Below are 26,053 nucleotides of genomic sequence, written 5' to 3'. Positions count from 1 at the left end.
GTGCAGTATAATCCAAGTCTCATTTATCCAGTTGTATGCTCAGTATTTCCCAAACAGACGGGGAAATGAACTACAAGTGAAACTTATCTATGCTCTCTTCAAAGCCAGACTCCATTAACAAAAGTGGTAATTTTACCTCGCTGAACACAGGAGCTGCTGGTCTACTGCTGCCTCGATCAGTTAGTTTGTTTGTTATTGTGTGATTTTGTCGTTTTAAATGCTTGGTTCCGATTGAGGAAATTCAGACAATAATACAAACTAACTAACTGACCAAGACTGCAGTAGACCAGCAGCTCCCATGTTCAGCGAGGTAAAATGACTGTTTTTGTCAATGGAGTCTGGCTTTGAAGAGATAAGTCTCACTTTCAGTATAATACTAGTACTAATATTACTATTACTACTTACTATTACTAAGATTTTAGCTAAATTGTCCTCTTTTGGGAAGTACAGAGCATACGACATGATAGATGAGATTATTCTGCATGAGTTGTATAAGAGTTTGTAAATGGATGCTTTGATATAGTCTTGCTGTTGTTAAACATGGACACCGTTCATCAGAACATTTCTCCATTTTTGGATTCATCCTTTACCAGAGGCATGCACATTCAATGTAACACGGGGTGAGTAATTGATATACAAATGTTTTTTTTTGATGGGTGAAGTATTCCTTTAATAAGCCATTGCTTCAACTTATTTTGGAAAGTATACCTCACAAACACAGTAACAAAATAATCTTGTGTTTTAGGAAAGTTGACTCCTGGTGAAACATGAAAAACACTGAGCCGTCATCAGTTGGGAAAAGGCATAATAAACAGATAGTTTAATAACAAAAAATAACATTTAATATGGAGAATCAAAATCAATTTACAGTTTGTGCTGGCATTGTAATTTAACAATAGAAAAGACAAAAGGCATGAATAGAATAGACACTTGTAATGTACAGCAGTGACTTAAACAAAAATCATTCTGTCTACATTTTGGCCATCTTAAATCCTTGTAAATCTCTATTGTCTATTGAATATACGCTAAGTAGCAGAGTCGACGCCTGAATTTTGACTTTCAAATGATTATAACTTAGCTTCTTTAGCTTCTAATTTGGATTTCCAAAACTAACAACTAGGGCTGAGCTTAAATCTACATGTTGCGGGGATACACTGATGCATTTCAGAGAATCTACACTTAACATGCAGAGGGTTCATCTCTGATCATCTACTCTCGGGACACAGAAGAAGCAGACCATTATTTTATCACAAGACTAAAGATTAGCATTTTTCCATGACTGCATTTACCTGCAAAAATACTTGATGGGCTACAATAACGGGACTTAAACATGGGAGAATGGATTGGACCACACACACATCGGGAAGTTAAAATAGGAGCATTTGGACACATAACTTTGGAAAGTAACTAAAATAAACCATTTCCATAATATAGTTTTCTGGGAAAGATAGTTTCTCTACTGTACAGCATTTATGCTCTAGGTTCTCAATATGATGTCAGTTTCATGATGCAATAAATAATTCATTGTTTGTATAGTTAAACCCTCACACTTATTCAAAAAGGGTTGCTTGACATTCCTGTCTCTTTCTGCTTTTCTGATAAAGTGCAAAATGCTTAAAAAACACAAAGCTGCACATCTGTCAAAACAAACTAAACTATGTTCTGTAAAAGCTCCATTTACAGTAGGAAGTAAATGCTAGACAGAAACAGAAACAACCCCACAATGCTGACTCTTTAAAGGAGAACACAAAGGTATTGTATTGCGACATGTAACATTTCTGAGCTCTGAATTTCAGAAGCGTGTTGCAACAAGAGCAGGATTTGGATTATCAAGACCACAAGACACAGGCTTACATGATTATGAATAACAAAGAGCTGCTAATTTGTATGATTAAACTAATGAAAGATCTATGAAACCCCAAAATGATTTGACAGAAACGTCTTCCCTTTTCTCATTCACACAGGAAACCATAAGAGCATTCACACTGTGCTTCAACTGCTGTTAACAATAAATAATCTCTTCATCTTATTTCATTTAGATAATTTAGTATATGACAGCTTCTTAAACAAATAAGTACAGTCTGCATAACACATTTCTGCTTTTACAGTAGTGGAGTTACCCATGTTTTAATTTACTTGGCATCTTAGTGCCCCTTCAGTGTCTCTCTGTGCTCCAACAAGTCCACAGTATTGGGGAAACAAAGAGAAGTCAGGGGTTGTCATCAGTGCACTTATGTAGGTTACAGTCCGACTGTACAATGCCCAGTTCTTCATCACAGGCCTTCATGAAATAAAACAACATCCTCACTAAGACTAGCACATGGCACTGTTGGATTCAGAGGTCGTGTCAATTTTAAAATATGCCAGGAGCAAAGCGAGGGACACATAGTATGTGTATAGTGAAGGAAAACACTAACGTGCATTGCTACGCAAAACTGTTTGTTACAAAGTCTCTAAAGGTGTTAGACGACGGCATGTGCTTTGTGACACACCCGTAGGCCTTCATCATGGAAGACGTTCTGACAGGTCACAGGAAGAAAAGCACAGGTGTAAAAATTTATGTCTGAATTCCATTTAGCTGCTTTAGTTTCAGCCTTCCAGCTCTCTGTCACAGCTCAGTGGGACACATGAACTAACAGAGTTATCATTACACTTTTAAGTAGCACCTGTGCTTTTCCTGCTATGACAAGTCAAAATGTCGGCCATGAAAAATAAATCGATAAATTGATTTATATCTTCATATAACTTCTTTCTTTCATTCAGGGAATTAAAGCTTAGCATGTTGTACAATTTAGGCCCAAATATTTGAAAACAATAAATACATTTATTGTTTAAATTTGAAGAAACATTTAACTTGTTAGTCAATAAATAACACATTTCATACGTTTGATTTCAAGTTATAATGTTAGTTCCTACCCCCTGAGAGCACTGGTGTGTTACACTGTTTGAGACATTTGCGATAGTCCTCTGTGTGATAAACAGATGTCTCCACACCTGGTATTGCGTTATCGGTGGTGGGAAGTTTCTTTTTGTGCCTCTGCGGCACTTAAAACTGATTATATCATGTCATCTATTGCCAGATCAAATCTGAGGGATCATTGTGACTTAGAAAGGTATATTTGCGACAGAAGACAGCTGTGGTCTGGGGTCAAAATATAGCTTTGGGATAGTTTAACCTCTACAATATTAACATGTTAGTACCCTCTACTACTTTCCCATGATGTCTTTTTGCATTTAACAGTCTCTTTGATATGTGAAATCTTACGCTGCTCGATTAAACCAAACTGGAATACATGTTTCTTCAGATTAAAAAGGATTCAAGAGCAATCAGTGAGCAGATGAATCCATTATGTCCATCACAATTCTTCAGCTGGCCAAGCCTCTCAGGAATTACCACGGTTTTAACAAATATTCAACCTCCTATATTATAAAGCATACAAACGCACAGTGTCAACAGACTCTCACACCGTTTCTTTTCACATAACAATGAAGACTGATATCCCACAAGTCAAATGAATGGAAGGTAACAATGCCACCACTGGTTCTCCAAAGAGACTTGATCCATGTGGAGCAACAAGGTAGAAGGCCCAGTTTTCATGTGTTAGGAGCACTTCACTCTGGTGTGTTTTTAGGAAGTATCCATGTCACTAAACAAGGCAGAGACAAGTCCTCACATGTCTTAGGTTACATGACTACAGTAGGCATTTTTGATATGCAACACAGCAGCTGATAACAAGGGAGAGATGGATTCATTTGATCCAAGCGGTCTCCCTCGTTAGTACCAGTGACACTGTATCTGGTGCAAATATATCCTCTCATATCAAGTTGTGTTTGATGAACACAAATGAATGAATGATGCTGGTTCTCAGTGTGTCACAGGAGCATGATTCAATCCAGTCTTAATGTGGTTACAGAATGAGTGTTGAGCTGCGAGTCCTTGTCGCTCCCTACTGGTCAGCTCACCGCATTCGGCCTGTACAAGCCCATTGAAGCCCTTATCTTGTCTTAATTGGGCCCTGAAGAGCCCTCTGTGTCTCTGGGCAGGGCACCATTGAGCTCCAGAAGGCTATTAATTCCCAGATAACCCAGTAAAATCTCACTCCGGCGGTGGGAAAGGTTCAGGATGTCCTCGGCTAAGCAGTGACAAGAGGTGAAGCGGACCTTGTCGTGATCGAACATATCCTTAAGGTACTGCACGATTTGTTGCTGCACATGAAAGGAGAGAAATGACAGAAACTATTATATATGTAACATGGTGATCCCAACTTTTTAAGAGGCTCTCTGCTGATCTTATCTTAGTTTAGTTTACTTGTCACTATCAATCCAACATAAGACGGACCCACACGAAAGATTTTTGAAATCTTAACAGATGATGAAAACATGAGAGACCCTTGACATTTCCATGAGCAGATTATGACACAATGGGCCCCTGGGCATAGATATGCAAACGACCCCACCACCTCTACCACATGGGTGCAGGACGCATAGTCTTTGTGGTGGGTTTGTGTGTCTTTGAAGTAATTTCATGTGTTTTGGTCACTGTGTGTCTCCTTGTAGTCTTTTGTGTAACAAATGAGGTCATTTTGTCTTATTGAGGTACCTTTGTGTCTCTGAGGTCATTTTGTACTGTGTCTCGTGTAGCTACTTTTCTGTCTCTTTGTGGTTGTTTTGCCTGTAATGTAGCTTTTTTCCTTTACATCTCTTTAAAGGTCTTTTTGTGTCTCTTTGAGGCCACTTTGTGCTCTTCCTGGTTGGTATGTGTTAATCTGTGTGACATTTTGCAAGGGAAGACGAGAGGGCTGCTGACACTTGGGGCCCCTGGGCCTGTGCTCAGTAGGCCCATTTAGTAATCCAAAATCACGTAGGAAAAAGCAAGCACTCTCAAAACTAAATACACTCGTAAGGTGCACGGCCAAAAACAGTCAAAAAAGGGAAAAACGTCAGCACTCTCAAATGTCCTTTCAGTTCAGTTTAATAAACCAGCTTGGATGGCAGCACCAGTACACAGACATTTCGACAGCAAGGTCTTCTTCACTGCCATCCAAACTGAACTAAAAGGACATTTGAGAGTGCTGACGTTTTTCCCATTTAGTAATCCATCCGTGCACATAACGACACGTGATGGTAAATTTAATAGTTTTGATCCTTAAGTGTGTAGAGAGCAACAACTTGGCCAATACAGTAAACAGAACAATTACAAATTCCGCTTATAAACAAGTCATAACTCTAAAATCTCACAAATCTCTCAAGATCAAACGTGATTTAAGAGTAAACAAACATAGCTGGAAGAATTACTAGCTGTTAGTTTTTGCAGAAAATTCACAAAGAAAACATTAAAAAAGTCGGATACAGTCATGGAGATGGTGTGAACATGAACTGTATGTTACAGCACGGGTTGGAGGCAAGTAAATTCTGGGATAAATCCCATTTGATATTGCAATAAAACCCACTAAGACCTGCAGGACTGCTGACAATTTTCAGGGTCTCACCCTCACAACATGATATCAGATTGTAAATACTGAACATGTTTAAATTTGCAATTGAAATTGGTGTAACCAGGATGGAATTCTGAGCAAATTGGGGTGTGTAAAAAATCCTCTTAACATACCTGACCTCATGGGTAAATCTGGTAAGATGATCTTTAAAACCATCAAAAAAATCTGGGCTTTGCTGACCAATGTCGGAAGGGAGGTGCACCCAGCATTAGCCTGCCAATACGTTTCTACGTTGTCTTTTATAGTTTCAGAGGCGCTGCTCATCAAGTCTGAAAAAACACCAGCTTGGGTTTGGAGTCTACAAATTTATAACAGAATGCATCTGTTATCAAATGGGAGCATGGAGTCCTACATAAGATGCTACTGAGTTGTGATATATGAAATGCTGGATCCAGCATTTTGAAGCTTGACCTTTACTAGGGATTAAAAGTTGGGATACCTTGGCCTCTACTGCTTCCATTTTGACTGTTCTTTTTTTAAATGTGTCCCTTGCAAGACTCACAAATTTATGGAAGTCCTATACTGCACTTTCATGAAGTTATTTTTTAACAGAGATAGTTCAAATCAGAGCAGAAGAAGCTGAGATATCCTGACCTTGCCCCTTATACACTTCACATAAAACCACTGGATAGCATCTTTCAACAGAAACCCTCTGCCTGATAAGCACCCTCATCTTTCAAACTCCACCTGGTCCACTTCCCGTTATAAATCTGAAGTGTAAAGCCAAATTTGAGACAAGGATGTTCTCTCAGACTTTGGACAGCTCCTGCAGAGCCACAGAAAACATTATACTGTACAACCTAAGGCTGTATTATCCTCCTCATGATCAGTAAACTAAACTCCATGAGTAAAGTCGGTGTTACACCACCAAATAGGAACTTGCTTTCCAGAGATGTGTCAAAATCACAGCTTTTTAGTTGTTTGCTCTCACCTTGAAAATAGTGCATACTTCACTTAGGTGCTGCCTGGGTCCCAAAAACCCAAATGCTAAAACTGGGCTCACATGTTCTGATATGGCATAGAAGTGGGAGATAAAACCATCAGGCACCTGTGGAGAGTAGAGAGAGAAAATCAGCTGTCAAAATCAGAGAAACAAAGATGCAGTAAAAAGATTTCAGTCTTTAAGTTAGCTCAGACTCACCATCAGAAGCCGCCTTTTCGCTTTTAGGACAGACCAGCAAGCTGTCGCAAGAGCCTGACAGGAAAACACAACTCTGTTATTAAAGTAACTTGTAACTAGCCTATTGGTGGCGCAATTGAGGAAATACTGTGTGTGTGTGTGTGTGTATAAATTAACCGTCTCTTTGAAGCTGTCAGAGAGCCAGCGGTTCCTCAACACAGCCACCACAGAGGAGGGAGGGCTCTCCAGGTCTTCAAATGCATCCATGAGGATGAAGTCCAACACGATGTCAAAAAAGTTCATGCACACAACCTGCACAGATTGCGACATGAGAACCCAAAATTACGTTGTGTTAATATTACTATGATCATATTTTCTCTTAAGGCTCAGATGCACCAAACCAACATCAGAGAACTAGTGTTGACAAAGCTGACTGTTACATCACCTCGTTTTGCCTGTGTCTCAGCCAATAAGTTGCACTTGAACACACCACAGAGACAACGGCCAACTAGTACTGTTTTCATAATCTAACAAGGGGAAACAGTAAGACTGACAGGATGGATTCAAGATGCTAGTTAGCCAATTAGCACCAATTACCAACACAATCCAGTGTTCAAAGAACAGAATGCAGTGGACACATTCATAAGATCTAGAGAATACACACAACATTGTACCTTTAACTTCTGAGGAAAACCTTTTCCAATGGTATCTATTATTTTTTTTAATTAAAGGGTTAATTGCAAGCAAGCAACCAACCAGAAAGTAGCTAACGTCTTGTGATGGCTTTCTTACCAGCAGAAATCAAAATACCGAATAAGTATTCATTAAAATGTCCCTGTTGAAAGTCAGCTTTTCCTAAAATAGAATTTCCTCTGGTATCTACTCCATATTATTTACGTCCAATCTGAGGCATATTGCAGTGCATCTGACTGTAACCAAATGTGCCTCTTACATGAAGACAGATTGTTTGCCAGTTACACAACCAGCGACACAATGACTCTAAAATGAGATTTACACCGAGTAAAGTTCAGAGTGGCCTGACTGTTGCTGGCTGCATTTCCGGTAAAGTTAAAGTTTAATTCAGGTTAGCTAGTTTACATGAACTTGAGCTACACCGTGACTAAGCATCCCTGTTCCCATGAATAAACCAATCAATGCATAATGCATACTTGAAGGTGGAACAGCATTTATAACAAAGTAAAAGTGAAAAATTTGACATGACACACGAGATGAATGAGTGCATTACTCACCCCTCGGCCCTCCAGCTCCATCTTAGTGATGGGCCACGTTTCCTCTCTCTGAGTATAAAGCAGCATGTCCTCGTAGCTCTCCAGGAAGGCTTTGGGACTCTGTGTTAAAGTAAAAAATAGCATGGGAACTTATTAGTTATGGCCGTGCAAATATGTCCACAGAAGCAGAAGCTTGTATTGTTGATCCAAATCCGTTGTGATTTTACCTTGTTTGCCTTCACCATCAACCCTGCAATCATTTGCTTCCCGGTTTCCATGAAAAATGTGCGGTGACTTTCATCTAACAACAGGAGCTGAAAAAAAAAAAATCATTATCAATCTATTTTCTGTGATAATTTCTATAACAGTTTGTTTCAAAACAACATTCAGCCCCACAGTTTAACCTGAAAGTGAAGGACAATTATTCTCATGGATCAAAATGAAATATACTGAGCCAGTGGATAAACCACTAAAAACACAACAGATACAAATGCTCGGTTCAACTCCAGCTGTGCAATTGTCCATGCAAGCCATATAAAACATCTGACTCAATTCCCATGCCTGTGCAGACGTTTGTCTGCGACTGAAGGAACAAAGCTAAAACTCATATGTTGCAGACACAAAAGTTCCATCCATTTTTCTAAGTGTGAGGCACACTATGTGCCATCTCTCCTGACTGCAGCTGCAGTCTTTATATTTGACCTCATAGCTTTTGCCTATATGTCGCTGTAGCAAAGAAACCTGACTCGCAGCCCTTGGGCACAAAGGCAGCATATTACAAACTCAGGTATGTTGAGTGTGCTGCCAGCAAGATTCCAGCAAAAGACAGAAAAGAGAGAGCCATCTTTTTTTATGAACAGGAACTATGATTACTGCTAAGACTAACCTAGCTCATGCTGCTAATTCAAAACCAAAATCATTAACATTCCAAGTGACCTTGTAGAGATTTGACCAATGGTAGTGCTATTGAGTAACATTTTTGAAGGGGGATGCAACATTAAGAAATGGCTTAAAAGCGCATAAAATGAAAGGGTTTATCACACTAACTGTTATCGTCCAAACAAAGAGAATGATCTATGTAACATGGGTAAGTTTTAGAAGCTGACACAGACCTGGAATGCTTGTCTCACACATTGAAGCTTGGCGAGGAAGTCTTGGTCACCATAACATTCAAGCAATTCAGTCCTGAGAGAGAGAGAGAGAGAGAGAGAGAGAGAGAGAGAGAGAGAGAGAGAGAGAGAGAGAGAGAGAAAGAGAGAGAGAGAGAGGGGTATAAGGAACTCAGTTAAGCTTTATTCTTCTTTTGACTGTACGTTTAAAGGAGTATAAATAGATTTTTTGGCAGCTTGTGAGAAGCGGAACAAGTTCTAAGCCCAGCACTAATAATATCATCATCTTAAATGGCAAACTTGTAAGCAAGACACAGAGCATCATTTATTTGGAGTTGTATTTCTGGCCACTTGATCACTGTCAGTCCAGTGTTCACTCTCATTTTGGCTCTGTGGTGGTTTTCTCAACCTCCTGAGAGTAATATCTGTCTCTTTAGCTACTAAATGGTCCACTATGTTCACCAGCTAGTTGCTATCTTTGTCTGCATTTAGGTGCTGGGCAGGTAGTGCACAACAGCTGCCTGTTACATATGGAAGAAGTGCTGATAAGAGCAGTGACGGTGTACAGCTGCCAAATTTGCTGGACCAAAACAATAACCTGAAAGACACTAAAACGCTTTATATAACTGAAAGTAAGTGCAAGGTCTGGGTTCATCACTCCTGTGACTCCTTTGACAAAACACAGTCATTCAATCCACTGTTAGTTAGGGCTGTGTATTGACAAGAATCTGGTGACACGATACGCATCACGTTCCAGGAGGACTGTTTTTTTGCAATACCGTAAGTATGGCGATATATTGCGATTTTTAAAGTCTAATTTCTGGAAAACTGTCACTGCTAGCAGTGCGCTCTTTAAGACCCCTGTTTTATAGGCTTGTGTTCTTTGTGTTTATGCTAGTGAAGGATCCAGCAGCCTGGGGTTTAAATACAACAGAAAATGAACCACTACCACAAATATTTGTAAGTAAACTATGAATCAAAAATAAATAAAGTTTAAGAATCAATACAGTATCATAAAACATAAGAACGCGGTATTGAATTGTATCAATATTTTCTCACATCCCTACTGTTAGTATACACCGCATCATGTACATACAGTGAAACAGTGCTGAACAAATGCTGCCTGAATTGGTTACTTTTTGGCAACCTAAAAAAACACTATCATTTGAAGTGTGTGCTCTATTTATATACTTGCTGTCAGAAAGCCCTTTCCGGCGGGGAACGGAAACTGTTATCTCTAAGCCACCAGACTCTACTGACAAAAACATTTTCATTTTCAGTTTTCAGTTTGTGTGTATGTAAAGTGGCGAAAATAAGTGTATATAGGATACACTTAAACTGATACTGATTTTACTGATACTGGCAGCAGATACATCAAACAGGTCAGACCACAGTGTTTAACTATAGATCTTTAAACATTACACTTGCGGCTGAAAATGACCATGTTTTCTGATTTCATATATTTCCGCAATTCAAATCAGTTGCCAGTTGGAAATGACTGTGGGTCTGTTTGAAACCGCATACTTACCTACTACTCATACTAACTCTTTGAGTATGTATTGTGTTTACACTGCGCAGTATGCGATTTTGAGTATGCGAGAAGTTCCCGGATGCATACTAGATTCGTCAGAAATGTTGAGTATACATCATGAGCTTACTACTCACACTCAAATTACCCAAGATGCAATGTAACGTGACGTCATTGATCGTTACTTCCTTGCCGCGAACAGGACAAAAGAAAAAAAGAAGAAGAAGTTATTTATTTATTTATTTATTTATTTAGTTATATTTATTACTACTGTATATTATAACTTATGAAACTTTATGAAATCATTCAATTCACAACGACTTTGTTGTTCAATGATGTACATTTTTCCCTCCAATTTTCAGGCTGTGAGGTATGTTATATTGCGTTGTATATTATGATTAGATTTATAGTTGATTAAAAAGGAAACTTCAGGAAACTGTACCGAAGACGGCAGGCCGATCTTCGTCTCAGAGCTGACAAGACTCTCCGGTGAGGCATTTTGAACGGTCAAATTCCGTTAACGGGACGAGATCGGTCAAAACGGCGGTTTCAAGCTAGCTACATCAAGGGTAGGTTCGCCTCCCGTTTTCAAAGTAAAAGCACAAATTTTATCGTTATGGTTTTCTGTATAAGAAAGGGCAACGGGTGTTTTATTTTGTGAAAATAACCGGAAGTGCGTTGCTCACTACGGCTAGCTTGAGTAGCGCCGAAATCTCCGAAATCATCCGAACAAAATTGTAAACAGCTGGTATTTGGTCAGATTTTAACACGTGGATCTAAACGGCTACTTTCTCGCTTAAAAATGTTTCAAATGTTGCTAAAGTTATATATTTACAGAGTTTAGAGCTTAAGCGAAATCAGCTTAAGGCCGGCTGATTTCGGCTTGGGCAGGAGCGAAATGCATTGTGGGTTATCATGTAGTATGCTACAGTGTAAACGGTCTGCATACTGTCTGTTGATTGAGTATGTAGTATGTAGTATGGCAGTATGTAGTATGTAGTATGCGGTTTCGAACACAGCATGTTTGTGATCGTCACAGTGATCCAGTATATAAAAATATTGATTAGTACAGCTTTAATATTTAAAAACAGACATTACACTTCACAGTTACCTCAAGGTCCTGTAGGCCACTTTACCCTCCCTGACCAGAGACAAGGCATCTTCATAAAGAGCAGATGGCTTTAGTGGCTGGTAGACATCTTCCAGAGACATGGCATCAAACAGCTGCACAGACAAACACACACCTCAGTGTATAGTCCACATATGGTTTATATAGAAAAGCAGCAGATATGAAGTGTATTCATATATGTTCATGATACAAATACTACACCCTTGGAAATAAGTGACAGCCACAATGTGTCTTGTTTTCAGTCTTCAGAGCACAGAGGAACGAAACTAACCTCTGCAGCCGAGAAGAAGGACTCGTCAGAGGTAACAGTAGTCGCATCATCATCTTGCAGTCTGTGGAAATTCTCCACTTGAGGCAGGATAAGAGTTCCTTCACTCTCTGCCAAAGGAACACCACAAACTCTGACTGACAAGGCAAGAGTCAAAACACAGATGTACTTAATAAAAATAGAAAAGGTGTGCCCTCACTGAGGAAAACAGAAACTGTTTACTACTGATACACACACTGTATCAGTAATGAACCATAACAAGTTTTCTTGGCAGCGCAGCTTTGTCGTTGTTCTTCAAACACAAGTCTGTAATCCAAATTTGTCCTCCTTGATTAATAACATTTAATAAGCTCAACATGCCTCTTACCAAAATCTGCCAGTACACTGTCTGTTGGGATACTGCTGCCAAAGTCCTCTTGTAGATGGTACGCTCTGTGCAGTAGTGTCTCCAGCTTCTCAGCAAACACTTTATTACGAGTTTCAACCTATAATGAGGAGGAAAAAAGGGTATAAAACAGGTCCAGAGTTATTTTATTAGTATATAATAAAAAGCTTGAGTTTGGCATCAATTCAATGTCTTTCAGTTGTACTGTATTAGTGCTGTGGCACCAACAGCATCACAAGCACAGTAGGTGAAATTACAACTGCTCCATGAAATACAATACTGTGTTCAAACTGTAACATAATCCAACCATGTAGAAAACCTTCACGTAATCTGTTTTGGTAATTATTGTTTGATAGTTACCACAGGAAAGTCTGCAGACGTTGCCCCCTGCAGAGCGAGGCTGTTGTTACTGGAGGTCGAGTGGGGGTGATGGCGGATATTCAGGGCCTGTTCCCACTTTCGTAGAGCTTCCTCAAACAGCTCCATCCCTAGCAGGAAATGAGCAGTCAGACTTTACCAAACTGTTCATTTGTGAGGTAATAAATCAAAACCCTGAGCTAAAAGTGACTACAATTCTGACTTTATCAAATGTATTGCTAAATGCAGGTTTAAGTGACACAAGTCTGATCAGTTGTAACATGGGGAAAAAGACAAGAATTCAAATAGTTCATGCAGGATAATCCAAATACCTAACGACAGCACTGCGGGTCTAAGAGTCCAACATTTATCTCATTATATCCTAGATTTTCTCCACTTGTTCTACATCACAAACACCAGAAAATTAACGCTAGCTTAACACAATGTAGGAAATGCTGCATCATAATTATTACTACAATAACATGGTAAAAGCACACACAAAATTAACTTTGACATGATACTCAAGATGCAAAGATTACAAGTCATCCAAACTGATTGCACATGTGAATATTTCCTTCCTCATTCTGCCGGTGCAGCATTTATTTTAAACAGCAGTCATTAAAACAGATTATTTTGTTCGACAACCAACTGTTATTAATCACTAAAAAGTACTACACAAATACTAAGAGACGATGTACAATTTATCTCTTGGTTCCTCACACTATATTTCAGATAACACAACAAAAAAGATGTCACCACATTTTACATACAGCTCATGCGTTACACTTTTATAAGGAGCAAGGTTAATAGTAAATACCTACCCATTATATAGAGGTTCTCTGCATTTGCATCCTCTATTGCCCCTGACTCTTCCACCACAGGCTCTGCTTCCCAGGGGGTGGATGGATTGGCAGACTGATTTGGAGAGCTTGGGACCCGCATCTATGCCAGAAGCACACACAAAGACACATTAGGAAAATGCGGAATAAGAGAAATGGTGGGTAAAAATGACACCAAATTCGTTGTAAGTTGTAAAACTAACAGATGCCAAGCTGTGTGAGGAACTTGAGTGTTTACTGGGGGCCAGGGAAGAAATCCCACTCATGGTGTCATTGCTCCGTGTGCTGGGACTCATCATCTGTCGGCCAGGAAACGGGCCTGTGGAGAAAAAAAACATTCTCTCGTCAGTAGATGTTGATACGCCAATAACCACAAAGCAGAAATATAATTTCAAAACTTTCAACATGACTTTTCCTCCAATCTTTAAGTCACGCACACCTCTCTTTAGTGATGAGGGTCTCCCTGTCTTCATCAGCGCCTCAGGTATTCCCACTGTCTTCTGGCCCTCCTTCCCTTGTGTTACCTGTTTCCTTTTTCTCCCCCGTCTTTTCAGCTGATGAGCGGTGAGAGCCAGGGCGACACTGCCCAGTGCTGTGGCAAACAGCACCTTCTTCAAGCTTGGGGTAAGCTTCAGCTGAGAAAATATAGACTGAAAGCAGGAGAGGCAAATGTAAGCCGCCAACATAAAAAGCTCTGCTAAACATTAATTCAGCCACTGTTACTTATTTTCTACTGAACAAGGACAGTGAATAGTGCTTATGTGTACAGATGCAAAATGTGACTGTAAATGCAAAGTTTACCTGCCCAAATGTGGAATAGAGAAACACTGGTATCTCTGCGACAGTCATGGCCAAAGCCTGGGCGATGGACATCCCGTCTGCTCGTTTGACTGACATCTCAGAAATGGAAATGCCTTCAGGCCTCGGCTCACCACAGCTCCTTCACATTCACCCTAAACGAGGTCTCGTCTCTGCTCTGAGATCAGCCAGCGTAGGGCTTGCTGATGTTTCGTCTGCTGTCATCCACTCCTGAGCTCATACTCCCCAGTGGTCCAATGTCTGATTGAAAATTTATAACCCTTTAAGAGATAAGACATGTGTTTTAGGACATGATCCAAGTGTGCAAGTGTCCTCCTTTAGAGCTGCGATGATAAAGACATGCCATCAACAGAAACACTTATCACTAATACAACAGTGCTCTTGGTTCTGGGGCAAAACAGTGGAGACGCAGACGCAGAACTTGTAAAGGTTCACTGTTTCAGCTGGAAAAATCAAGCTCGCATTAACTGTTAAGCAGCAGAGCAACCTGACACTCTGCCAACTACTTACCTATCTACACTGTCTGGTATGCAGCCAGTTGACCTGCCTGTCCCACACCTACTGTGCATGACAAACACCAGGTGTCCCCACATGTGGGAATGGCTGATTTTTTTCACTATATTTTAAGCAATACAGACTAATACAATAAAGCATCGACTGATATATAAAATAAGCAAACATTTTCCAATCAGACAGGACAAATTATTGATAGTGGAGAGGCTGCTGGCTGAAAGAGACTTGACTGTGAGGTGAATGGCAAGCTAGGCAGTTAGCCGTCAAGGCAGCTAAGAGCAGAAATAAACCCTGTCACCACTTATTTCAAATGTTACGTAAAAATAAAGCAAGTATGAGTTCTGTCTTTGGGTATGCGGATAATAACTGGCCAAAACCAGCATTAGGCAGCAGCACCAACAGACGAGCACGCTAATGTAGGCTAGCACACCTAGCTAGCCTAGCTCAGCCTCATCTGTCACTTCACATCACAGCATCATCCGGTCAACTGAACACTGGCTGTGTGGCTTTGAACTGACACCTCAGAGGCTTCACCGGCTCTGTGTACAACTAACCTGCGGCACAACTAATAACATAATCCCTCTCATAAGTACATACCGTGAGCATCCGAGGCGCCAGGGAAGGACATTCCTGTGTCACAGTCAGTGAAAGCCGCACACTAGCTTTGTGCTCGGGGGCGGGGATTTGGGAACGTAGCGATACTGACGCAACCATTAGCCAATCGAGAGTGGAGTACAGAGGTATTCTTTTCGTCTTGACCAATCGGATGGAAGGTGGGAGGGAGCAGGTACTTTTACAATCCAATCAGGTCGTAGATCAAAGAGCGTCGTCCCTGAATGGACAAAAATCAAAAGGTAAAGGTGACAGAAAGTTTGCAGTGGTGCGCATATATATATATATATATATATATATATATATATATATATATATATATATATATATATATACACATATATATATATATATATTTAAATAATGTAGAAATTATGCAAAATATATGCACATCATCCGTAGAAAGCTGAATTAGACAGAATTATAACTTTTATTATAGAAATGTATCATATTAGAATAAACTCCTTGAGATGCATCATCTCGTTTTTGAATGGGCCGCAGAACAAGCAATCATAGAACAAATGGAAACAGAACAGTACAGGACGTGTTACACGACATAACAATGAAAAACAATCAAAATGATCAACCCATAAATAAAGGCACAGCATGGCATTCCCAAAAACACCGGCAATCTGTTTTAAGATGAGAATACAGAACATTTTTAAATAAGTTGAAATGATGGTAACTTACTCCAATCAGAATAATCTCGAAACATGAAATATTTTGTTTCTTAACCAACTTCTTTACACACAAAGGACATCATAACGAGGATCTGATCAGAGCTTCTCCGCGAATAATTTGCTGTATAGGGAGCAACAAATTGTTTTAGACAATGATAACGTTTTATAATAACATTTTTAGAAGCAGGCAAGCAAAGACGCTCGTTCACAGCCTTCGTAAATTATCGTAATAAACGATTTGTATATACAGCTTGCTGGCTTTTTTAGTAAAGCAATTTCTGCGTGGAATGTAACATTTACGAGTGGGACTTGAAGGCGGCATTACAAAGTTACCTCAGTAAAACACAATTTCCGGTTTTGGCATCTACCCTTCGAAATAAAAGCACGAAACCTACATACAAGTTAATGAGAACTACGTTAAAGTTCTCAAATCATATTGTACTTTTTGCACAATAAAACTTACGGCCATTATTTTTTATAAGTGTCTATTATATGTGTTATTTGTCGCCTGAGCATTTTTATGTAATATATGCTCAGATAACACTTAGCTGGTGAAAAAGTCGGACCGGAAGTAGTGCTCTGGATAGCGGAACACCGTGCGGATCGATGAGACAGGGCCCAGAAATCGTTTGTCGGTTACTGTGTCAACTCGGATGAGATAACAGTAAACAAGATAACAGTTATTATAAACGTGCCGTCGATTAGACGAGACTAGTGAAGTAGCAAGGCGATGAAGGTTACACCGAAAAGAAGATCCTGGATTTGACAACTGACTGAGAGCAGCCATTAAAATCTGTAAATATGAAACCTATCGATCATGATCCGTCCGTGGCTGGGCTTGTCTCTGTACCCGCCTCTGCCTCAAGTTAAACGGCTGGAAAAAAATGAATGCCGTCGTAGTCCCTGGAGTAGGGCTTTCTTCAAGACCTTGATATGAAATATCAGGTAAGAACGAGCTCGTCAAATCCTTTGTGTATGTACACAATAAAAGAATTACTCATTCTTGTAATATGTACACATCGGCCGATAAATGTTTTTAAATGTAATATGTGCTGTATTTGATGGATGTCCACTCTGTTCACTTTTTCAGATGCTGCGCTGGCTCTGCCTGCTCAGCCTGAGCCTTCCTCTGTTGTTCTGGTTAGGATGTGTGATCATACGGGACAATCCGTCTCCCGCCGTGCAAAGCAATGGGCTCAGGGGCTACATGAGGATCACCCCCGGCAGGACGGAGCAGGTGAGAGGCAGGGCTGGAATTATACAAAATGCAGCTCCTTCCAAAGGTTTGCAGTCTAATCACAGTTCATTCATAATGTGAGCATGAGAATGATTTCGGATCCTTCATGTTTTGCATATAAAATTATGTTTGAGTTTCATATCTTGTCTAGAGTTAGTGGTCATGATGTGTTGACCCAGTGTTACCCTGTAGGCAGATACTGGTCAGAAACAGGGCTGAGAATAACAATTACTTTAATTATTATTGAATCTGCCAATTGTTTTCTCAATTCATGAATGAAGTGATTATAATTTTGGTCTATAAAATGTTAGGAAATGGTGAAAATGCCTGTTCCAATTTACTAAAGCCCAAGGTGACATCTTCAGATTGTTTTTGTTCGATGAACAGCCCAAATCTAAAAGTTATTCAGTTAACTGTCAGTTAATAACAATAATAATAATGATCTTTAATTATAAAAGCGCTTTTCAAAACAGAGTTACTAAGTGCTTTACATGTCAATAATTAAAACAGACAAGACATAAAAACACTAACTTTTAAAAGAACTGATAAAAACACTAGTGTATGAAAAGTGAGGAAATAAGAGACAGTCTAAGTGAACTTAAAATTCAAGTAAAATCAGGAAAGACTCTCCAATAAAAGTATGTTTTAAGAAGGGACTTAAAAGAGATCACTGACTCGGCTGACTTGATTTCCTCGGGCAGACTGTTCCAGAGCTTCGGACAAAGAAAAGCAGCATATGCTCCCAACTGAAAAGCTGGAATTTTGGTTTGGCATGTTGTACTTAATCAGTTATTAATTTAGTTGGTAATTTATTGTGAATTAATTTGTAATTATTAAAGCCATAATCAGGAAGATTTCCAGTGATGACTTTTGTTTGGCCTCAGTATACATTGTGACCTCTTGCTTGCAGGAAATGACAGGGCTTTGATAAGAAGAGATTACTTTCCTCAGTGTAGATATTGGTCACGTAGAATCAGCTGACAAAGCTTTCACATGACACCACCACCTGTATATAATCCAGTGATGTTGACGATACACTGAGAAGGGCTGTAACACTGACATGGTGCCAGCGATGTGCTGCTGAGATAAAAGCAAAGATATCAAACAGAAGTGGTTTCAACTTTGTTACTTAAATCAGACATAAAATACTTTTTTAGGAGTTTTCTGTAGTTCTGTCAGCATAACTGCTGAGTTATAACAATAAACTGACTGTATGCATGAAACCTAAAACAACTTCTTTATCCTGTTCTCTTTCAACAGTTCCTGCACATGCACTGCAACCAGTGTGCCTTGGTCTCCAGCTCAGGTCAGATGCTCGGAGCAGGCGTTGGAGAAGAGATAGACAAAATCGGATGTGTGATCCGGATGAACAACGCACCCACACAGGGGTATGAGAAGGACGTAGGGAGCCGCACCAGTGTTCGGGTTGTGTCTCACACCAGTGTTCCCCTGTTGGTGAAAAACGAGCGCTACTATTTCAACCAATCAGCGGGCACCACATATGTGATCTGGGGTCCTGAGAGGAACATGAGGCAAGACGGGAAAGGACGTACCTTCAATGCTCTCCTGAAAGTAGCAGAGAAGTATCCAAATGTCAGAATCTACGCTGTGACCAGCGAAAAGGTTCAGTACTGTGATGGTGTGTTTCAGAATGAAACTGGAAAGAACAGGTACAGTATGAATTCAGCATCTCAGTTCAATAAAAGTCTTGACTGAGGCGCTGTTTGTTTTCTGTGCATCTCCAAAGTAAGAGCAAGTTGTGGAAGAAGAATGAGATCCCCAAATCAAGTAAAAGTACTAATACAAACCTGTAAAAATACAAGTACAATTGCGGCATTAAAAAGCATGTAAATATAAGCAGGAAGATGTACAAAATATTAAAAGTAAAATAACTTAATGCAGACATGGCCCCTGTTATATAGGCTTTTGTGTCATTATATTAGTATTATTCATGTATTAATGTAAAATCAACTGCTGCTGTAGTTGGTTGAGGTGGAGCCCATATTGTGGGGTACGCACTTTGTTATCTCTCTTACCAAAGTGTATGCACTTGGTCCAAAAACAAGATAGTTTACAGCATCCTGATATGTAAGTGGAGGTAGTGCATCGGGGTTTGTAATCCAGCCTTGGCTAGGCAAAGGAAACACAGCGTGATCCTCACAAGATGGCGTCCCCATTTAAAGAATTAACATTGTGTGACGTCAGCTTCACTTTCTCTATAGATAATGGTCAAGTAACAGTACATGAACAAACTAATAATGATACACATCACAGATCCATATGACTTGGTAGCCCATGGCTGAATTACAGACTCTGATGCACTACTTCCACTCATAAATCCAAACACTGTAAACTGTCTCAATTTTTGCAAACACTGTACTTTGGTAAGAGAGATAACAAAGCGTGTACCTCACAAGATGGCACCCCTGTCTGACACAGCGTGAGATATTTTCATGTTCTGTATTGTACAAAATTCCACATTCTTAAAAATAAAATTATTGAAATTATTTAAAGGAACGGTGGCATGATGGGTTAGTGCTTAGCACTGTCGCCTCACAGCAAGAGGGTTCCTGGTTTGAACTCAGGGTTGGTGGTCCAGACCCAGGGTGGGGGAGTGTCAGCGTGTGTTTTCTCTGGGTACTCAAGCTTCCTCCCACAGTTCAAAGACATGCAGGTGACTCTAAATTATCTGTAGGTGTGAATGTGAGCGTGAATGGTTGTCTGTCTCTATGTGTCAGCCCTGCGATAGTATGGCGACCTGTCCAGGGTGTACCCTGCCTCTCGCCCAGTGTCAGCTGGGATAGGCTCCACCCCTCCCGTGACCCCCAACAATGACTGTTGCCATTTAATTTTCAGTTGTTTCAGTTGCACGTGTAGTCTATATAACTCAAGTAAAGTAAAAGTACCTCAAGTACAGCCCAAGTACCTTAAGTACAGCACTTGAGTAAATGTACTTAGTTACTTTTCCACCACTGCCTACAGCTGAAGAGAAAAGTACACAAACAGAAGGAAAGACAATAAATCACAGCTCCCTTAGACTTCACAAGTCTGTTACATTAATTGGCTACAAGAGAATGTGAAGTGGTGGAAGGTCACATGGTTGAGGACGGGGTGCCATCTTGTGAAATACGGACTTTGTTATCTCTGTTACCAAAGTGTATGCCCTCAGTCCAATAACGAAACAGTTTACAATGTCCAGGTATGTGAGTAGAGGTAGTGCATCATAATTGTTTTGTCAGAATACCGTTGCTTGACCACCATGGCAGGCACACGTTACACAGCTGGATCGTCACATGATGGTGCCCTGGTCCAAGAAATTTAACACAGCATGATGTCAGCTTCGTATTCTCCTTAGCACACCAATTTAGCTAACTAAATTAACACCTCAAATACATAAATACATTGAGGCTATACTATGCAGGATTGTCAGTTACTCTTTGTCAACATGCTTGCAAGCAAAAGTGACAGTAAAAACCATCCCTAGATTCACTCTCGTTTGGCATTTTGCCTCATTACATTGTAGTTTTTTTGGGAGCTGTGTCTCTAGGATGTCTTATGCTTACAGTCTGACACCTGGATGCCAACACCCCAACCTCACCTGATGCACTGTGGCAGAAAATAAGTCTTTTAAGAGCAGATGTTTGGTCTCTTACTCAGAATGAAGACGGGGGCATTTCTCAGTACGGGATTCTTCACAATGATTCTGGCGATAGAAATGTGTGACAGCATCCATGTTTATGGAATGATCGATGATAGCTACTGCAGGTGAGGTGTTTTACATCATGACCCAATTTATGATCTATACTCTAGCTCTGTGATTTTTTTAAGTGTCGGAAATAACCTTAACCTAACTCTGGTACTTGTCCTGACAGTCGAGCCAATCACAATGTTGTTCCTTACCATTACTACGAGAGGAACCGAATCGATGAGTGCAAGATGTACAGGGTCCACGAGCACACACAACGTGGGGGTCATCGCTTCATCACTGAGAAGGCCATCTACGCCAAGTGGGCAACACGGCACAAGATGGAGTTCAAACACCCCTCTTGGGTCCTCTAAAGAAAGAGACATTAACCCCAGAAGATGTTCGCTGGGCGCACACTGGGATTCACTATTGCTGGTTTATAGTCTATTTTGCTGAAGACTTTAGTGTTGCCTTACATGGTATTGTTACTGCTGGACTCCAGTTTTCATTTGGAATTTTACTTTTTTACCTACTCAACAGTTTTTTTCAAGTAGAAAAGACATTTGATACTGGCTCATTAGTGGTTAAATAATCTGCAGCCATATATATAAACAAATGCTTGAGACATCCACATTTACCAGCAGTTAACTGGTGACAGATGGTGAAGTACCACTCTCAGTATTACTGAACATTTGCATTATGTACAGCCATATACAGTATCAGTATAGCATAAAGCCACTAAGCTAGGCACTGAAACCAGTTTATACCAAAGCTTCTGGTTTTTAATTTCTTCATACCTGTGCCTTGACTTTTGGTTTTATTCTGCAGTGTTTTATTTTATGCTGCAATCATGCGTGTAGCTACAAAATGCACCCTTACTCTATGACACAGGAGTGTATTGTTTAAGGCTCCAGCTAATGATTATAATCGATCAATCATTTGGTCTACAAACTGTCAGAAACTATTTTAAAAATATCCATGACAGTTTCCTAGAACTCAAGTTCATGTATTTAAATTATTTGTTTTATTCAATCATTGGTCAAAAACCAAAAGTTTTTCAATTTGCAATTATAGAAGAGGAAGACAACCAGCAAATAATCACATCTGAGATTTTTTGGGGGGCATTTTTGCATAAAGAATTACTTAAATTATTAATCAACAACCAAAACAAATTGCTGCTAAATTTTGTGTCAATAAACTAATTGATTAATTGACTAATTGTTTCAGATTATGCTGACAACTTGCTCTGACTGCAACCAGTCACAGTGTTATAATGCTTGAAGTAGTAGTATTAGTAGTAGTAGAAGTAAGCTTTAAACCTTTGAAACCTGGAGCGACGTCACTTTTCTTGTGCTCCTTTTAGACGCCTTTCACAAGTATTTAAATCTTGGAACTCTGAGCAAGTTGGTGCAATTTCTTTCAAAGACATGGGGGAAAAAAGGCAATGAGCAACTTGGTAAGGAATGTCCCACAAATTGCAGAAACTTTGCAGGTTTAGAAAATTATTTGAAGAAATATGGAAAAAAGAAAAAGCTAGGGAAAATTATATTTATTATTTTTAAGCACCTTTTTCTAAGTCAATTCCTTCCTTTGTTTGTTTTAACTTTATTTTTTTAGCTAATTTTCTTGTTTTTAATTTTGTCTTGTAGCTAATTTCTTGCATATTTTCGGGTTATTTCATCTTCGTGTTTTTGAAAGAAATCAAGCCAGTTTGCTGAGGTTTCAAATGGTTAATGTAAACAGTGTCCAGATATTTCCATTGGGAGCTGAGTGCCATTTGACCCAAACAGAGATCATGCAGTTTGCATTTGTGCCTCGTGTGGTTTAACATGTGCTGAGGGAGCACAGTGACATAAACAAATGTGACCACGTGTTTACAATTCACAGGAAGGACAGTATTAAAATGTAACTGCAGAAGAGTCTACAGTCCACAGATGACAGTCCACTCATCAACAGCACACAGCTTTAATGCTGAACAGTGACCAACAAACACAGTATTAAATACAAAGAGCATGATAAGAAGATGCAAACAGAGCCTGCAGATCTTTGTGGTCAGTGTGTATTATCTGTACACATTTCTATAGTGCTGATGGAACAAGCAGCAGCTGCACTGTTGGCAGTCCTACCACTGTGTGGCATCCTAATCCTCTGACAGAAGGAGTTTGGTGTCATGTTTTGACATTGAATGTAATTGGTCCGATACCATAAACACAAAGTGAGTTACTTGTTTTTAGACATCTACTTTTAAAGTGTTTACCCTTTATGTTCTGCTGCTTGTTTACAGTGAGAAACATAGTGCTGCCTTTCCAGTCGCATAATGCTTCTTTTGTGACTAATTCCAAAGACTGTATAGTATTTGCACTACCGAGCAAACTGCTGTGTCAAAGTATTTACTGTAATTTTACATTTCAGACAGGAATTGTTTGAATTAAAACGTATTATTGAAGACATTGGTAACCATATGTAGTCGTCTTATTTTGTGCAAAGTACAAATTTGAATGTAAACTTGATTTTGTGTGTGTGTGTGTGTGTGTACTTGTTTTAGTATGAGACTTTAGACAAATGCTGTTTCTCTCTGTCCTTTTAAGACCACTTGGATTGTTTCTGCACGTTAATTCAGTTAAAGGCTGTACCCACTCTTGGTTCACTCACACAGATGTTTTCACTGATTAGACTTCCTCACAGGATGGTGTGGGCGTGTACAAAATGTGAGCTTGACAGTGTCAAACACTGTATGTACTTCACTTAATCGTAATTTTCAAAGGTCTGCACATTTCATAACAAAACCTCAATTATTTTAACCTTTAAATTGTCAGTAGTTCAGCCATCAATAATGATTATGTTAAGGTATTTTCAATGTATTTTAAAAGATATGATTAATTAATTAGTGGATTGTATGGGGCGACCTCCAGGTCACCTGATGGAGTGTGCACCCGACATAGGCTGAGTCCTTTGCAGTGGCCTGGCTTCACTTCCGACCCGCGGCCCTTTGCTGCATGTCATTCCCCCTCTCTCTCCCACCTTTCCTGTCAGTCTATAGCTGTCCAATCAATAATGGCAAAAACACACCCAAACAATAATCTTAAAAAAAAAAAAAAAAGAAAATACTGTGGGGCTTTTAAAGTGGAAAAATTCATTGAAATCAATGCCTTTTTCATGTTAATTGAAAATTGGCTGTCAAGCTCTCTGGTAATTTTGACAGGGTTTTTAACTCTCAGAAGCCCCCATCACAAACAGCACATTAAAAGCTCTTTCATGTATAATCCATTCATTTATCAATTTATTAACCTCAAATTTGGAATACACCCCTGACTTTGCACTTTGCCTGAAAAATTAAGGTCATTTAAGATATTTGTGATGTTATTATGGAAAATTGAAGGATATTTTTACCCATTCATTTGTGCAGAAAGCCCATAGTGGAGCAGCTTAGCTCAAGAGTAGGGAGGAATTGTGCAATTTGCGGGCAGCCTTTGTGAGGGGGATTGACTGCACATTGTGCCTTTTTGTAAATAACGTCCGCCTTGCCATGTCGAATTCTGTGCATGTGCTGGTTTGGTTATAGAGTAGTATAATGAATGTCTCTATTGTGGCCATTACCCCCTGTGGTATGTCATTTGGGGCAGAAGACAGTTTCAACAGGGCATGCGTAAGCTCTGGAAACACAGCTCTGGCCATGGGGTATACAGCCCATGGCCAAGAGAGCTTGATACAGCGTCACAGCCCATCAATGCATGGAACATTGGTAGTGTACTTGCTTTCTCAGGCCCTACTGGCCCTGCTGCAGGTTCATGGGCTGCAAGGTATCATACGTTCTTTCCAGTTCCAAATGCCAACCAAACCTCATGTTCTGGCTGTAAAGTCTGAGCCACTGCCACAGCCAGCACCACAACATCAGTATCAACCATTTGAATCATGATTTTCTGATGGCCATTTCTTGCTGCATGGGCAACATGTAATAACATGCGAAATCGGCTTCCTCATGGGTACAAGGGGCAATCGAAGACACATGTAGGAGTGATGGCTTGCTGAGAACTTCCCTATCATCTGTTACAACATGCTGTTTATCCTTCTCCACAAACCATTTAAGCAGAGCATCTGAAAGCAAGGCAAACAACTCAGTTTTAATGCTGTCAACTCTGAGAAAGTTTTGCCAGTTCCTGGGAATGGCTGCTGCACCTAGCACATGTCTCTGCATCCCTGTACCACGCTTTGCACTTGTAGCAGCTTTCAGAGACTCAGGAAAGTACCGGTTCCACACTAGATCAAGCCTAGACACACTTTCAAGTTTTCTGGCTAAATATGGAATGAAGATCTCTTGGGCGTAATCACTGAAGGTCTTTACAGAAGTTGGTTGCAGTGTCTGAATAACAGCCGCCCCATCTCCAATAGTGCAGGTGATCTTGGGATTCTCAGAGTATGCACTATGAACATGTTCCAGGCATCTCCCGCACTGGCACATCTTGTCTATTCAGGTTCGGCTATCCAACTACATCTAAATATGCAAACTACAATATTAATTAGATGCGAGGCTAATTTAAGATAGCATTTAGGAAACTAAAATACACTACTACTAAACTATGACCAGAGGCAGTACATTGATTACTGATTACAGAAAGCATGGCATTATAAAGCAGAGTGTATTTAGCTGACACTGAACCCCATGCTGAGTTTCACAGCAGTGGTGATGCAGTGTGCCCTGGCTTTGTTTTGACATCAGCTCTGTTACATTTTATTGGAATTAAATAATTGAATGAAATGGTGTTCATATTGAATTGTGAGATAGAAGGAAGCTTCCAAGCAATTCTAATGTTCCTGTTCCAAATTCTGCATCTAGAAAAATGTAAAATTCTACACTGAGATCATTCATAGCTGACCAGTCCACCTCACAGCTGAAAACTGGCGGCCATCTTGGCCGCAAAAGGGCAATTCATAATGGTGTGGTAAATAAATTTAACAAATTGTGTCCTCAATATCAAATTATATCCATCACACATAAGAAAATGTTTGTTGCTGGTGGCCATTTTGAAAAATGGCTGCCATGGCCGCCA

The 26,053-nt window shown here is 39.8% G+C and overlaps 2 protein-coding genes across 3 annotated transcripts; one reads left to right on the top strand and one right to left on the bottom strand.

The window, feature by feature from the left end:
- Window positions 1-788: 788 nt before the first annotated feature.
- On the bottom strand, window positions 789-15,567 carry miga2 (mitoguardin 2). 2 transcript variants are annotated; one of them, XM_033647218.2, is made up of 16 exons: window positions 15,389-15,567; window positions 14,261-14,538; window positions 13,899-14,109; window positions 13,663-13,778; window positions 13,442-13,562; window positions 12,624-12,751; window positions 12,246-12,363; window positions 11,882-12,015; window positions 11,593-11,705; window positions 8,957-9,029; window positions 8,072-8,158; window positions 7,866-7,964; window positions 6,793-6,927; window positions 6,637-6,690; window positions 6,427-6,543; window positions 789-4,206 (listed from the first exon to the last, which is right to left on the bottom strand). In XM_033647218.2, exons 2-16 carry the CDS (start codon window positions 14,354-14,356, stop codon window positions 4,006-4,008), a joined length of 1,803 nt encoding a protein of 600 aa, XP_033503109.1. In that variant the 5' UTR covers window positions 14,357-14,538; window positions 15,389-15,567; the 3' UTR covers window positions 789-4,005. The 2 variants fall into 2 exon arrangements, with proteins under 2 accessions (XP_033503109.1, XP_033503110.1); XM_033647219.2 differs by having other exon boundaries at window positions 11,882-11,988; window positions 15,389-15,565.
- Window positions 15,568-16,704: 1,137 nt separating this feature from the next.
- Window positions 16,705-23,466, top strand: st6galnac4 (ST6 (alpha-N-acetyl-neuraminyl-2,3-beta-galactosyl-1,3)-N-acetylgalactosaminide alpha-2,6-sialyltransferase 4). The gene is made up of 5 exons (XM_033647456.2): window positions 16,705-17,028; window positions 17,174-17,320; window positions 18,581-18,990; window positions 20,978-21,085; window positions 21,193-23,466. Exons 1-5 carry the CDS (start codon window positions 17,017-17,019, stop codon window positions 21,377-21,379), a joined length of 864 nt encoding a protein of 287 aa, XP_033503347.1. The 5' UTR covers window positions 16,705-17,016; the 3' UTR covers window positions 21,380-23,466.
- The last annotated feature ends 2,587 nt before the right edge of the window (window positions 23,467-26,053 follow it).

The sequence above is a fragment of the Epinephelus lanceolatus genome, chromosome 19, assembly GCF_041903045.1.
Source record: "Epinephelus lanceolatus isolate andai-2023 chromosome 19, ASM4190304v1, whole genome shotgun sequence".
NCBI classification, from domain to species: domain Eukaryota; kingdom Metazoa; phylum Chordata; class Actinopteri; order Perciformes; family Serranidae; genus Epinephelus; species Epinephelus lanceolatus.
The sequence above is the reverse complement of the archived record's forward strand: the minus strand, read 5'-3'. Positions and strand labels throughout refer to the sequence as shown.

Excerpts from the sequence above, each read along its gene's own strand:
- st6galnac4 (XM_033647456.2), top strand. Across the intron at positions 17,321-18,580 it reads CCCCCGGCAGGACGGAGCAG|TTCCTGCACATGCACTGCAA; the intron begins GTGAGAGGCAGG and ends CTCTTTCAACAG. Across the intron at positions 18,991-20,977 it reads AATGAAACTGGAAAGAACAG|AATGAAGACGGGGGCATTTC; the intron begins GTACAGTATGAA and ends TCTCTTACTCAG.
- miga2 (XM_033647218.2), bottom strand. The coding sequence starts at position 14,356 with ATGTCAGTCAAACGAGCAGACGGGATGTCCATCGCCCAGGCTTTGGCC. Across the intron at positions 12,364-12,623 it reads CGTCTGCAGACTTTCCTGTG|GTTGAAACTCGTAATAAAGT; the intron begins GTAACTATCAAA and ends TCCTCATTATAG. Across the intron at positions 11,706-11,881 it reads CCTTCTTCTCGGCTGCAGAG|CTGTTTGATGCCATGTCTCT; the intron begins GTTAGTTTCGTT and ends TTGTCTGTGCAG.